We start from the raw sequence: 15596 nt of genomic DNA on the forward strand, positions 1-15596 counted from the left end.
AAGACAAAAAAGGAACAGTACTTGCTATCAAGAAGCTTATCTTCTATCAGGATTAGAAAACACAGTGAAAAATAAATATTTATACAGTTAAGTAGATACAAAGTTTGTTATTTTGGGGTTTTGTGCAGACCTACATAATTTCATTGGCATAAGGAACTCCAATAAAGGAAACTCCTTCTACCAATGTAGATTAACTGTTCTACAGTTTGTGGTCTTAAGAGAGGTGCCTTGGGGCAATAAGAGGAAGATCACTTGTCCAGGTTCACATAACCACTGGGACTTGAATCCAGGTCTTTCTGGCTCTGAGGTAAGTGCTCTACCCACTATGCAACGCTACAAAATAACACAAAGGAATTTCACAAAGGACAGAATAGTAACAAATGAGAAGATTTTGAAAAGTCCTCAAATAAGAGGCAATTAGGAAGTCATTGAAGATTTCTGAGTAAGAAGGTATCAGAGTCAGATGAATATTTCAAGAACATCAACTTGGCAACCGTAAGAGAGATGGGAGACCAATTGAGGGCTACTACAATAGTCCTGGCAAGAGGAGATAAGAGCTTAAATGCTGAGAGAAGGGAAAGAAACATGAGAGATACTAAGGTAGAACTGAAGACCCTTGACAAATGACCAGATACAGGGCTGAGGAAGAAAAGAGTTATGGATGACCAAGTTTGTAAATAGAAAGGATGACAGAGTCAAGAGAAATGGGGTTGTTTGGAAGAAGGATGAATTTTTGGTGGAAATATGATGAGTTTTAGTTTGGATATGATAAATTTGAGGTGCCTTTGAGACAACCAGGTGGAGATGTCTAAGAAGCAGTTGGTAACATGAGCCTGGTGTTCAAGAGATAAATATTAGGGCTCAGCATACAGATCTGAGAGATCAAAGAGAGAAGAGTATCTAGGGTGGATGGCTACTTGTCACACATACTGTAGAGGGGATTCTTATTCTGATACGGTTTTGATAATAGATGACTTTTGAAGTCACTCCTCTAAGATTTTGTGATTCTATGATTTTTAAGAGCACAGAACAATAAAATGAGAGTGTCAAGGATGGAAACCTGAGGGATACTCACATTTAGGAGTTGAGAGGAAAATGAACCACTTGAGACAGAATGAATGAATGAAAAAGTATTTACTAAGCTCTATATGCCAAGAATTGTGCTAAGCAATGGGGATACAAATAGAAAAGCAATAAAGTCCCCACCCTTGAGGAGTTTACAAAGAGAAAACAGTCAAAGTTAGTCCTTCATTTTACAGATGAGGGCAGGACCTGAGTGTTCTGTGTGCTAGGGTCCCAGAACCACTAATGCCCTAAACCTCAACATTTTGGTGGCCCATACAGGGAAAACTGACTAACCCCAAGTTCTTCTCCAGCCAAGACTGGAAGGTATACAAGACCCCCCTCTTCTTTCTTGCCCTGCACTTGGGGCTGCTCTCCAAGCACCTAGGAAGGCTTGGAGGTGCTTTTCGGGCAGACAGTTACGACGCTGTCTCGCACTTAGCCTGATGCACTCAGGCTCTCAGTCCACTGGTTTGGTTTGAGGCCACAGATCTGGGGACACCTTCCACAGCATAAGAGGACAAGGATGGATGCCCTATCTGGAAGCATGCCGTATCCAGAAGAGTATGCCCAATTCTGTCGATTCTCTCGGAGCTAGAGAATTGGGAAAACTGTAAGTGCTTTTTGGTTTCCTGAGGCTTACTTACTCCCTTCCCACTAAACTCCTAGATCCTCCTTCATGGAGGCTACAGGGAAAAGTCAGAACAGCGAAAAGCATTTTAGTAGATTCCGGAGGTTTTATTACCAATCATAAATCCTGGTCACTCCTTTCTCCCACTCCCTTCCCTTGAGTTAAGAGAGTATCTACTAACCCTTCTCATAGGAGAAGAGAGTTTCACCCTCACCCCCCCTCACCTTTGAATTTGCCCACCCCCACCTGATGAAAGGAGGGAGGGGGAAGTGGCAGAAGCTAGAGCATGGGCCCCACTGGCAATGGCCGTGGGTCCTGAGGCAACCTTTGCCTGTAAGCATCACCCAGGTTCAGCATGTCCTGCTCAAGGTAAAGAAGCTAGCCTCCGAACTTGGGTAAGCACATGCTTTTAAAGCTGTAGTTTTAACTTTTAATGATGAGACATTGATTCTCTGTGTAAAGTAATTGGGAAATGCATGTAACAAAACTGAAGTTACATGATTGGTAACGAGTTTGTTTTTAGTTTCAAATTGGTGAACTTTTTCTATCAGTTATGTCAAGCAACTTTTCATAATTTGGTTACTGCTAAAATAATTTGGCTATTGTTTTAATGTGTAAACATGCCAAAAAGCTTGTTTGGGTTTTGATTTGCTAAGAATTTGAAAGTATAAGAAATAATCTCTAATGATTAGCTTTTTACACCAGGACAAATTTAAATTTGGGATATAAATCCTGGAAAAGTTTTTCCTAAGCTGTGATTAGTGAAACTTATTGTTTGAAGCAAAGGCTCACAGGATTTTATTTTGAGTTGTCTAATGGATCATAATAATCCATTGATAATCAATAATCCACCATCTGAGAGAAATGCCACAAGCTACTCAGAGAATGTGATACTGGTGGGAAGTCAGCACCAGGAAAAGCCAAGAGGACAATTTTAGCCTCAGTCTAAGATGGGATCCTCCTGGCTCAGTTTCCCCCTTATGTTCCTTTGAAAAGGAATGTTACCCACCTGGCTATTTCTGAGGCTGGCTATGAGGTGAATTTGATACTGCATGGTTGTAAAACTGAATTATCTGAATTCAAACAGAGCTAAGGATGTTTTATCCTGCCATTTCAGCCCTACAGTCTTTTTTCTGTCAGATTTGTGTCTTCCAGACTATAGGCCATTCACCTACAGTTGGTAGCAAACAGTGGGTACCAGCCAATGTCCCCCTCACTGTTCCCTGGATGAAACCTGTGCTCAGTTCTAGTCAACCTCCTCTTTGGGACCCCCCTGAGGCAGGGACAGCTCTATGTCCCTTGCCAACAGGAAGCAGTTTCAGAAGCCAAGACCTTCACCCCTTACCCCAAAAGTATTTGGGTACCATTTGTTTGAAGGGGGAATGATGAGGATGGGATCTAGACCTCAAAAAGGAAAAACCCTGGACTTTCCCACAAGCCAAATCTCTGGCTTTTGCCAGAGGCTATAATCCCATCAACAGACCTTTCATTGTGGCTACACCCAATCTCCCAATTCTCTATTACCCTTAACCTAGCCTAGCCCTCCACTATCTTACATCCCTAAAGCCACTTTCCACCCTTAATCCTATCTAGGCTCCATTCTCCCTTGGCTCTGTGGTCCAGGTCCCTGGTTCTGATACATATTATGAAAACCTGAGCCAAACCTCACAGTCCCCACAGACAACTTGAACACTCCTAGATCCCTCCCACAGTCTTTATGTATATAAGGTCCATCTTGTGTCCATTAAGGTGCTCAGATTCTTATAATCCAGGTAAAAGCTCACTAACATTCAGACTCCTTAGGAGTCCGCCCAATATGATGAATGTTCTAATAAATCTTGTCTTTGGCTGAAAAAAAAATATCCTGGACCTAACTCCTTTATGACTGTCACCAGATGTTACCAATCCACCTATTATAACACCTCATCAAAACAGAATTTTGTTATCAAACAATTTCACTTAAATGGAACACAAATCTAAAGCCACGAAATAAACAAATATACACAAAGGTCACTGAACAGTCAAAATGTATTTTTTACAAAGTCCATGCTCATATAATTCACTTATAGGAGAGAACCTCAGATGTCCACTCAGAATCTATTTTCTCTTATCTTCCTCACAATTCTAACAAAGTTGTCTGGTTTCCAGGATCACAATAGATTAGAAACAGCAAACGAAAGAAAATGGGCTACTAAAGGCAGGCACACTAATAGCAGTGAGAAGTAACAGCTAGCAGCAAGGCAGAAGACAGACACATACAAACACACATGCACACACATACACTGACACACAACACTATAACAAGAGAGTTCAAAAAGCATCACGACAGCAAACCATTTAGTATAAAGGTGATAGCACCATTAGACTTCAATAGACACTGGAAGCATCATGGTATCATAGTTTATTACAACAACTGATACATACTATGAAAACCTGAGCCAAACCAAAATTAAATTACGCTACATATGCTTTTTTAAGAAGTCAAGGAACTATACAATAAAAGTTTAGAATGATTTTATGCGAACATGGCTATTTTTATAAGTCTTGGTTATTAAAGAGGAGACAAACACTATTTGGAAAAATTAATTATCTAGAATGACAAATTCTCTTTTAAGATTACGGAAAGCCAAAAGTTTAGTGTACTATATAACTATAATTCACTTTGTAATATATTCCACTTAAAAAAACCATATATGCTTCTTAAAAATAAATATGTAAACATTTATTAAACATCTACTATATCCCAGAAACTCTGCTAGATACTAGTGATGAAAAGACAAAAAAACCCCAAAAGGAGTCCTTGCCCTTAAGGAGCTTACATTCTGTTAGGAGAGACAACATGTACATATAGAAACATATACAAAATAAATACAAGGTAAATTTTAAAATAGGAGGCACTAGTAGTCAAGAGGTAGCATTTGTGTTCAATCTGAAGGAAACCGGGAATTCTAAGAGGCTGAGGTAAGGAAAGAATGCATTCTAAGCATGGGAGAACTGTTTGTTAGATATTCAGTTGGGGTAGAAATAATTTATATAAAACAAATTATTTAATCAAACAAAAATATACTTAAGTCCTTATCTTCTAAAATTGAATCCTAAGTTGATTCCACAGTATTTTTCTACCAAAAATTCTAATTTTCTTTTCTATAAATGTTGCCTTAGCCTCACAATGTTCCTTTCAGGCAGGAAAAGGCAGACACTATCAACATTATTTTAAAAGACAATGAAATAAAAGTGTCCTAAGTGAGTTACCCATAATCACACAATAAATCAAAAGGCAACCTTAAACAGAAATCAGATGTGCTTCCAGAAAAAAATGTAACAATGTATACTTAGTAGTAATGGTCCCTCCCCTCCTTTTCTGTTTCCATTGTCTCATTAGTTCAGGTTTCCATAACTTGTTGCCTTGGGTAACAGCCCTCAAACAAGCTTCCTTGGTATTTAGTGTTTCCCTTCACCAATTCGTCCTTTACATGGCCACTGATCTAATCTATGTAATATACAATTCTGTTGTACTTCCCAGCTTAGTAAACATTCACTGGCTCCCACTTGAAGAAAAAAATAGATACTGCTTTCTCTGGCATTCATGGCTAGAGAAAATCATACTACTTTTCTTCACAGAATATACATTTTAACTAAAACAGACTACTAACTTTTGCAACATCTTGCCTGTCTTCTTCCTGTCCCCCTGATCCAGAGGACAGGAAAGAAATACGATGATGCTAGTTTGATAAAGTATAAAAGACAAAGAAGTTAGATGGGCCTTTTCTCTCTCTCTCTCTCTCTCTCTCTCTCTCTCTCTCTCTCTCTCTCTCTCTCTCTCTCTCTCTCTCTCTCTCTCTGTCTTTCTCTCCCCCCCTCTCCTTTTCTCCTTCCCTCCTTCCTTTTCTTCCTTTTTCTTTCTTGTCTTATTGATAAGAAACACCTGAGCATATCTTTGGGCAAAGGTGAAGGAACAAATAGAGACAGATAAATGGGATGAGATGATTGATAAAATAATGAAGTTGAAGGGACAGGATCAAGGGTACAAGAAAAGGGATTAACATTGGCAATGACAGCTACTTTATTTAAAAAAAAAAGTGAAGACCTAAGAAGGCTATAGAACTAAATAAAATGAATTAAAAATCACTTAATAATGCTTAAAATGTACCAAGTACTATGCTCGCGATACAAATAAAATATCAAAGATACTCTCTATCCTCAAGAAGTTTACATCCTAACAGAAGAGGCAACAGGCATGGAGGAGTGGTGACCACAGAGACCTACTTTGGTCCAGGATTAACCTTCAGGGATGATGGATATGGTGACAGGAAAGCAGAATAACACACTTCATCCAGGAATAATGGTGAAGTGATCTGAATACCTAAGATAATAAAATAGAATGACTACAAGACGTCTTCACTAGTGGGCAGAAAAAGATGTGCTTTGACAATGTTCCTAATTTGATTCGGTATATGATAAATCAATGAATCCTGTACTGGAGACTGCAGACTACTGGAAAGCCGTGGAGTTACTATAAAGAATTTGTCAAGCACTGTCATTATATATATTTTTTAAACAACTGTTACTTGGAGTACAAGTGCTATTTTGTGGGATCCACGGAACTTCCTGATGCTAATAAGGAGTCCTCATCTCCAAAAATAATGGAAACCATGGGGACAAATCTCAAAATAACTTGAGTCAGAATATCTAGATTTCTGAATTTGAACCCTCTGAATAAGGGTTTTAAAGTTTGGTAAAAATAGATGCATAGATTTCACAAGCAATGTTACAGTATTTGATAATTTACTGTGATTTAGCTTGTCTATTTTTCCAGAACTGCTGCTATAATTCTGAGTCAGTGTCAAATTTAGACAAATATATCTATTAAATTTCCACAAAAATATCTTTGTTAATGATAAAAAAATAATAATTTCTTGCCTTCAACTTGTTCTTCCCTCCTTTCCTGTCTATCACCTTCACATCCTTCTACCTGTCCTCCCCCCGCCCCCGCCCCTGCCCCCAATATAATATTTATTCCATCAGGTGGCAGTATAACCTCAGTCTTAAGTCTTAAATGCTTTTAGAATCTGGTCATGAGAAGATCCAAGCGTTTGTGCTAAGTAGAGGGATATAGAACTATTTGGAATGTATTTAGTATGTCAGCATTTACTTCTAGTCGGAGACTGACCTATAGTAATTGCCTATGTAGTGTGCAAAACAACAAACAGCACTATGAGCACAGTTCTAACCCCAAAGCATAAAGTAAGGTCTGGCTGCAGTTGCTTTGCTTTGGGTTTGAGCTGTGAAGACCGTTTTCATAATTTGGCAGATGCTGAAATAAAACACACAGCAAACACTCACTTATGCTGACTCTGTTTTGCATGTGTGTATATGTGCGTGTACATATGCATCTGAGTGTATATTTTAAAACATTAAGTCATTCTCAAGCTTTGACAAAAAATTTTTCACTGTTTTATGAATTCAAAATTTTTAATCTCATTCCTTACATAGACCGGTTTAAAGATCTGGGCATTATAGCGCAACTAGTCATATGAATCACAATTCCTGTAAAAATTCTAAAAAGTGTCTTTAGCCATGGCATTTGACTTCTCCACATCACATTAATAATGTTTATATGGCTACCTTTCCTCCTCTAAATTCCAGTTTGCCTCCTGTTTGAAGGACAAGAAGCCTGACTGAATTTCTACGACACAACAAATATACCATTTTTCTAGAGGAAAAAAACAAAAACAACTCTGGCTCAGCAAGCACTTGAAAAAATGCAATAGTAGAGATTAGCACTCCCAGATGATAAATTCACAAAGGTTATCAGAAATCATAAGAAAAATAATAGGAAATAGTACTGTTTTGATTCTCTAATGATCAATGTTACTAAAACTTAATTTAGCTAAGAAACACTAGACGAATTTCACTACATAATTGATATAAGGCAATTCTACAGTATCTCCCAAGACTGAAGCCAATTATAAAATTTAATGTAATTTGAACCTTTTATCTTCTTCAGCTTAAGACATCTGTCACCATCACAATGTAAGCAAATACACACACACAATCAACACACAACGCATGCACATGTGCACATGCACACACACATACAGACACACATATATCTTTGTGACAATCAGCATAATAAATCAGAAATATAGACTTTTTACAAGCAAAATTGTAGTCTCTGTTCAAAGTTAAGGGTTTTTTTTTTAACAATTAGTAACATTTTTATAAGTATCAAGGCACCATGTGTGCAAAAACAGCAGTTAAAGCTTTAGGAATATGAAGGACTTAACAGTGAAAGGAGGCCAATAAATACCAGTTGTTAAACTTGTGGGTTGAAAGACGACAGCATGCATGCTGGGTACACCAATAAAATATTTATTAAACTCTGACTCATACTAAAAGGCAACAAGGAAACTGTAGTCTGCAACTCTCACTTTCTTTTTCATTTTCAGATGGGTTGGCCACAAAACTGTGTGACACCTCATTGTTCCACATTGTACTTCTGACTGTCCTCTGTAGAAAATTTCCACAAACATTCACATTGCAGTTATTGGAGTCTGATTCATATACTTTCCAGAGGCGGTCCCAACACTTTAATCTTGTAATTTATCATAAGCCTATTAAGCACTTTATTATAAGTACCCACTTTGCTTAAACCATAATTCTCCAAACCTTTTCAATTAATATGTTTCACCAAGAAAATATGATTAAAACCCAGCAATTCCTCCACTGATGATTTATGGAAAAATAAAGATAGATTATCTCCATGCTTTCAACTAGTTAAAAGCAATTACAAATGACATTTTACTAAGAAAACTTCAAGGTCTCTGAAAGAATAAAACAAAAGTGGTCTCTGGGAATAAAATCTGAATATATCCATCAATTCTCTAACAAGCCTAAAACTTTCACTTTATTAAGTAACCTCAGTGAAATAAAACCATAGGTCATTATTTTAACACTGCCTTAACCATTTTCTATTTCTTCAAAATAAAATTCTCCTCTTTTAGACCAAAGCTTAGACAATCAAAATTCTGAGTAGATTTCTTAGATGTAGCATTTTTAATATAGGAAATTGAAAAGAAATTGCTTTTGGCAAGACAGTTTTAGACCTCTTCAGTTTCTGTACTCACTTCCTGTCCTCATTTTTACTTTCTGACCTCTTTTTCATCATTCCCTCACCCAGTTTTCTCCCTTAAATAGCTCCTGAGAAGAGATCCTTGGCCTTCTTCCAATGATGACTACTACCCACATTTGTGACAACTTTAAAGAGATACCATTTGTTAATTCTCTCCCCATTAAATCTCGCTTTCAATAAATTTACATTTCCCTAGATTTTAATATGTTATGTACTAATATATGATTTTAATATTTATTTAGATAATCAAATTTTCCTAGAAGGAAGAGCAAGGAATGGTACATACTTAAGAGTGGCAAAAAGGAGAGTAAGAGGATAAAGAAAAAAGTAGAAGACTTTATTTGCCACCAATCACTGACTGTCCCCAACCAAGAGGTGATTACCCCAGAGTGACAGTAGGAACAAATGGAGTCCCCTGGAAACAACAATACAAACTGAAGGAGCAAGAAGCTGTAAGTGAAGCAGACATGAGTCTAGTCAGGAGTAAGATAGAGGGAAAGCCATAAATCTAAAGAGACCTGTACTCCAGGTTTATGAAGAATGGCAATCCTGAAAAATTCATTCAATGTGCCTAAAAGAGTCATTGTTCCTTAACCTAAACTTACTCCTTTACTACAAGAGTTACCATCAGAAGATATCTAATGGGGCTTTATTGGTCTGTAAGCTATACTCCCTAGGAAAGCTTGGAAAGAATCATGTCATTTTACATAGCATATGTAACAGTCAACTGATGCAGGATGAGTAATCCAAGTCCCTATCAATCAGCATTTGCTGAGCATCCAGATGGTACGGGGCACTATGATCACACTTTTACTTGGGGCCTTCTTTTTCTAAATTTCTAATTATGATTATTGCTTTCTTCAAGACTCTTTCTAGCTTTAAGCTCTCAAATTCACTCCTAAAAGGTTATTCTTCAAAGAGATCACTTAGGACAATGGTATAGAGTAAAGAAGAGTAAGCTGGGAGTTAGGAGACCTGAGTTCTGGCTGTTGTTCCACCACTTACTATGTGACTTTAGGGAAGTTACAAGTTTCTTGCTTTTGGAATATGGAAGTTAGATTAGAGGAGATAAGATTCCTTCCAGCTCTAAGATTCAATTTCTTTATCTGTAACTAAAATAACTCTCTTAAAACTTCTCTGAAGAATAGTGAAACCCAGGTCAATCCATGATGAAATGGCTGACACGTTAAAATAAGAATAACTATAATGAAGCACAGAGCACGATGGATAGATACCCTATGGAGGATTTACTGGATGACATGAACAAGTAGGCATGACTGGATTGTAATTTGTATGCTAGAGGGGGTCATCACATTGAAGAGCACACTGAAGATCTAACAAAGTACTGATGAGTCAAGTATGTATTAAGCACTCACCTAGTATGTAACACTTTATTAGAATGGGGGAAAGGATGTTGGGTTCTAGAGTAAAAATCAGATTCAGTCTCTACATTGGAGGAACTGCTTTTAAGTTAGAAAGATGACTATAGTGACAATATGAGCCGTTACACTCTGAAATGGAAGCTATAAGTAGGAGAAATTGTCTTCCAAAAATGGAATTGTCTAGAATAGAAGTTAAAGGTTAGGAGGGGTTCTTAGAGTTCAGGTTCTCTTTGCTTAGAGACAGAAATCAGTGATAAGATTACCTTTAAAGACTCATTCTGACCATATGGTTTTATAATATTTCTGTTAGAAAATCAAATGAGCAAGAAGCAAATTGATTTTGTATTACAAATCTTTCACCAAATATTTAAGCTTGACCTAAGTAGTGAATAAAATTAAACCAGTTTTACATCTAAAATGGTAGGGCTTAAACTTTCAGGTCACTTATTGGTTCTCAAAAATAGGTAATTAGTCTTTGCCTGAAATTTTACCTCATCAGGATGTTTACGTGAAAAAAAAATTATTAGGTTTTATGAACAGTGCTTAGCTTTTACTAGAAAGAAATGAAATATAACAAACTGTTTTGGGGGGCATTTTTTGTTTGTTTCTCCTTCTTCACATTAAGTACATCCACTTTAAAAGTAACAAATAAACAAGTGAATGCATTTGGTACTCACTTTTCAATCTCAATGCCAAGGGGATTAGCAGGACGTAAGGACAAGGGAGGAATTCCTTTATTCCTGTCAGTGCGCATATCATAATAATTCATTTCATCAACCCAGACAGCAGACTGATCCAAGATACCTAGAGAAAACAAAGCATATATATCCTTAATAAAATAAAGACTATCAAAAGACTTTTTAGTTCTTGCTATTCTAATTTTTTTTAAAACCCACATGTAAAATGTATAGTGAAGTAATATTGAGGAAGTTAAAAAACAAAATACAATTATGATTAATTATCTAATCAAGGCAGCCTAAAAGCTATCAATAGCAAACTTAACACCTGACAATTCATTTCTTCACTTAACACTTTTCAACAGACAAATTAAAATTCCCGTGGAAAAGTTATCTTAAAAGCAATATACTTAATGAAAAAAATACTCTTACTCACTAGGTTTTAAACTAAAAAAACTCCTGTGCCAAAATGTAAATAGTTGTGCAGTACCAATTATCATAGCTCTGATAGGTAACATGAAATACAGTGACGTGAGACAGTCCTATTGTGCTAATTAAATATTCTAGATTTTTTCTAGCTTTGGAAAAAATTGCTGAGAAATATTTAGGTATGTGCAGTTGACTCCAATAAGAAGTTTTGAGTTTATGGTGCTAGTTAGTGATCCATAATATAAACAGTTTTTAAGTTTTAATTTTCTGAATTTGCAAACCATGTTACAAACAGACAAGTATGTTTTTCCCAAGAATGAAAAATAAAGTTGCATAAACATATTTTTTGAGAAAGTGAACTACATTTCTTTTACTCTTTTTTCATGTAAACTTATGTTTTCCCATGAATAGTGTGGCAAATTGACATAGAACTAAGGGTAAATCAATTTACTTCTACCTCTAATTTATAAATGAGAAAACTAAGATTCATAGATGTTAAACGACTTGCCAAATATCACACAAGTAGTAAGGAGTAGAATCGGGCTTTAATGTGCTTTATAAAGCCTAAAGTTAGCAATGTCAGCTACTATTATTTTTATTATTATTATTAAAAGCTTACAACATAAAAATGGTAAACAAGACACCAAAACAACATGACTTGCTGTTTATTTGTAGATTATTGTCATCAGTGCTGCCAACACAGCTGTAGTAGTAAAGTATTCTACTTTTTTAAAGGACAGATTTAGATGACGCCAGAAAAATCTTTCTCTTCTTTGATGAGGTGCAATGTCCCTTTAGATCACATGAAGGAAGAGAAAGTAAAGGGCCTCAAAGTTCAGTTTGTTACCAGAGTCAGTTTTGAGACTCCTCTGAAACTGAATGAGAAAAGAATCTAATATAGAGCACTGTAACTATTTCAGTGGCACTCAAGATGGGTTTTATTTTTATTCTGGGGGGGGGAGATGAAAAGTAGAGATGAAAGTAACATTCATAATATTGAATTCAATAAAGAAGCAAAGGAATTTAATTTGAAAGAGGTTTAAAAATGAGTAAGCCAGTTTGAGGGCACATGTGAGTTGTTCCCTTAAAAAATGTCAAAATTAAACCCCTAATCACTTTGGTTAACTTGGCTAACCAAGTGAGTTTAAATTTTGAGCCAGTAAATTCTTTGATTAAGTCATAAATCCACTGCAAAATGTCTTCCTCTATATATTTGGGTTACTTTGTTGATTCATTCAAGGCGCTTTGAAATGAAAGATGATAATACTGTTACTTACAAATATATGAACATAAAATAAGATGGCTCTGGATTATGTCATATTTCTTTAAATTACTTCATGTACTACCAAAACTCATCTCTAAGAGTAAAGAGAATGAATCTAGGGATCTGAAATGTCTCTGGAGACACCACAATAAGTTTCTGCTTTTCTTTTGTAATTTTTTAGTTAAAAAAGAAAGAAATGAAGGAAGGAAAGAAGGAAGGAAGAAAGAGAAGAGAAAATAGAAAGTCACATATAATTTGCATATATTTGTATTACATGTGAAATTTTCCTTTATATTTTTTGGGAGGGAGGGATAAAAACAAATTTATGTAATTCATTTTACCAAGTTAGAAGCTAGACATGTTGGGGGAGAGCATCTAAATGAACCATTTTGCAAAATGGATATGGATTCTAAAAACATCACAAGTATAAAACCAACTCTTAAACTGCCTGCCAGTTAGGACTGAGGTTCAAATCTCAGCCCTGCCACCGGTCTGACCCTGGGTCAGTCACTTTATACCCTTGGGCCTTAATTTCCTCCTCTGTAAAATGAGAGGTTGAACTAGATGAGGTCTAAGTCCTCAGCTCTAAATCCATTACCCTATGATCCTTTTCTTGAGAGAGGAACAAAGAACTGTTATCCAGGTTTGTTAATATAGGTGTGTCTTTTTTACAACACTATCTTACTTTGTTCAAACACTTTTCTTATAGAAAACTTAGATTTGAACCCCAGTGTTGTACAAATAAACATAAAATATTAATTACAAGAATCTGAATTAAATTTGAAAGAAAATGAAATTCAAACTAATGAGTATTTTAAAAAACTTTTTAAAATTTTACTTGTTTCCCCTATTAGATGGAAGGATAAAAATCATACCAATCTTTTCTGGCTTGAGAAGCTTGAAAGATACCGTAGAGGTTCCTTTACCTCCCGATTTTGTTGTGACAATGATGTCACCCTTGTCATTTTTGGCTTGTCCCACTCGACATACTATTTTACTGGCAGACATCCATTCTGCAGTCAGGAGGCAATTATGTCCACAAATTGTCAAACCTGAAAAATCAAAGGAACCAATGAAGTGAAAACAAATAACAAGTTCTGCATTATGTCAGCTGTTTTCTGCTGTCAATACCCAGCCATCAATCAATCAATCAACAAGACACTGTTATGTGCCAAGTACTAGGAATGTAAAGACAGAAGTGAAACATTCTTGCCCATACAAGGAAAAAAAACATGCACATATAGAGATATACACAAATAGAAATTATCTATTGGAGGGGAGACATAAGCATTGCATGACAGAAAGTCTTCATGTGGCATCTGAGCTGAGCTTTGAAGGAAACTGAGGAATCTAAGAGGCAGAGGTGAGGATAGAACACATTCCAGGCAAGGGACATGGCCAACAGTAAGGCACAGAAATGAGGTTGAAGAATCCTGTATGAGTTTCAATAAGGACAGTTTGCCTGGACTCTTAAGTGCACATGAAAGAGAGTAATGACTAACCATGATCGCAAGGGACTAATGATGAAACATGAGCAATCTCTCTCTCTGTATGTGTGCACACACACACACACACACACACACACACACACACACAGAGTTGTCTGTCCTTCATTTTCAAAGAAGACTAATGACATCATGGAGTGATGACTTGACTCGTGTGTGAATTGGATTTAAGTGAGGAAGAGTTGCACAAAGCTGTCAGCCTCATTCTCTCTTCCAGAGTCATCAAAGTCCAGTGCCAAGACAATGGTCAAATGACTGGCGATGGCCCGGGATGCAGTGGAAGACCTTAGAGTCTTCACTATCTGACCAAGTTCTAAGTGCTTACTGCAGCTGCCTTCATGGTTGCTGGAGCAAATTGTTGTCATCTACCCATTCCACTGGGGGAAATCTTTATGTGCTTGGGGTAGACATTCTCCTAACTTACCAATAGGTTTGTGGTCAATCTGTTACCCTCTGGTTTAGCCCATCTGCCAACATGGTTTACCCGAGTGTGGCCACTGTGCATGCTACAGCTTCATGGAGCCACAGGAGAAAGCCAAAGATGGATGAATAGCCCTGAAAAGGGATTGGCAAGCTCTCACATCAGAAGTGCTAGTCCTCCTTCACCCCCCCCCAATATATATATGATATGTAAAGAAATACATATATATATATATATATATATATATACTTACTTATCTGTGTACACACTTTCCCCTGCTTCCTTCTGGAATAATTCCTCCAAGAGTGAATTCCTTGAACACAAGCTCTGGTTTGGGTATTGTTTTTTGTCTTTCTATGCCTAATGTAGTGCCTGTCATATACAACTTAATGAATACTAATTAGATTAAATGTTTCTTTCTGTATGTCACACACACACACACACACACACACACACACACACACACACACACACACGTCTCATTCTGTACCCCAGAGTATTTCATTTCTCTATCAGGAAGTGGGTAACATGTTTTACCATTAGTGCTCTGAAACTGTGGTTAGTTACTATGCTTCTCAGAATTCATAATTCTTTCAAGTTGTTTGCTTTATAATATTGTTGTCACTATATAAATTGTTCTCCTGGTTCTGTTTATTTCATTCAGTATCAGTTCATACAAGTCTTCCCAGGTTTCTCTGAAACTAAATCCTTCATCATTTATTTTTCTTTTCCTTTAAATTTTTAGGCAGTTGGGGTTAAGTGACTTGCCCAGAGTCACACAGCTAGTAAGTGTTAAGTGTTTGGTTTGAGGCCGGATTTGAACTCAGGGCTGGCGCTCTGTCCACTGCGCCACCTAGCTGCCCCCATAGTTTCTTATAACACAATAGTATTCTATCACATTTATATGCCATAACTGCTTCAGTCATTCCTCAATCGAGAAGCATCTCCTCAGATTACCCTTCTTTGTCACCTCAAAAAAAGCTACAAATATTTTTGTATATCCTTAGTTTGTTTTACTCAAGATTAAGTCTTCCCTTAATCTACCTTCCTTCTAATTCCACTTTCTACATTCTTTCCCTTCCCACCTATTTCC

General features: G+C 36.7%; 1 protein-coding gene across 7 annotated transcripts in view; it reads right to left on the reverse strand.

The window, feature by feature from the left end:
• The window catches only part of EXOC2 (exocyst complex component 2), a 238954-nt gene that overhangs the window by 176423 nt on the left and 46935 nt on the right, over nucleotides 1-15596 (reverse strand). For 6 of the 7 annotated variants that reach the window (XM_020976652.2, XM_020976651.2, XM_020976649.2 and 3 more), the window contains 2 exons: nucleotides 13453-13629; nucleotides 10885-11011 (listed from right to left, as the gene is read on the reverse strand). In XM_020976652.2, coding sequence (XP_020832311.2) covers nucleotides 10885-11011; nucleotides 13453-13629 — 304 coding nt within the window. Of the gene's footprint in view, nucleotides 1-10884; nucleotides 11012-13452; nucleotides 13630-14506; nucleotides 14613-15596 lie in introns of those variants that run through there. The other variant, XM_078153643.1, reaches the window with a different exon arrangement.

Source organism: Phascolarctos cinereus, unplaced genomic scaffold (genome assembly GCF_003287225.1).
Source record: "Phascolarctos cinereus isolate Bilbo 61053 unplaced genomic scaffold, phaCin_HiC Scaffold_4;HRSCAF=312, whole genome shotgun sequence".
NCBI lineage: Eukaryota > Metazoa > Chordata > Mammalia > Diprotodontia > Phascolarctidae > Phascolarctos > Phascolarctos cinereus.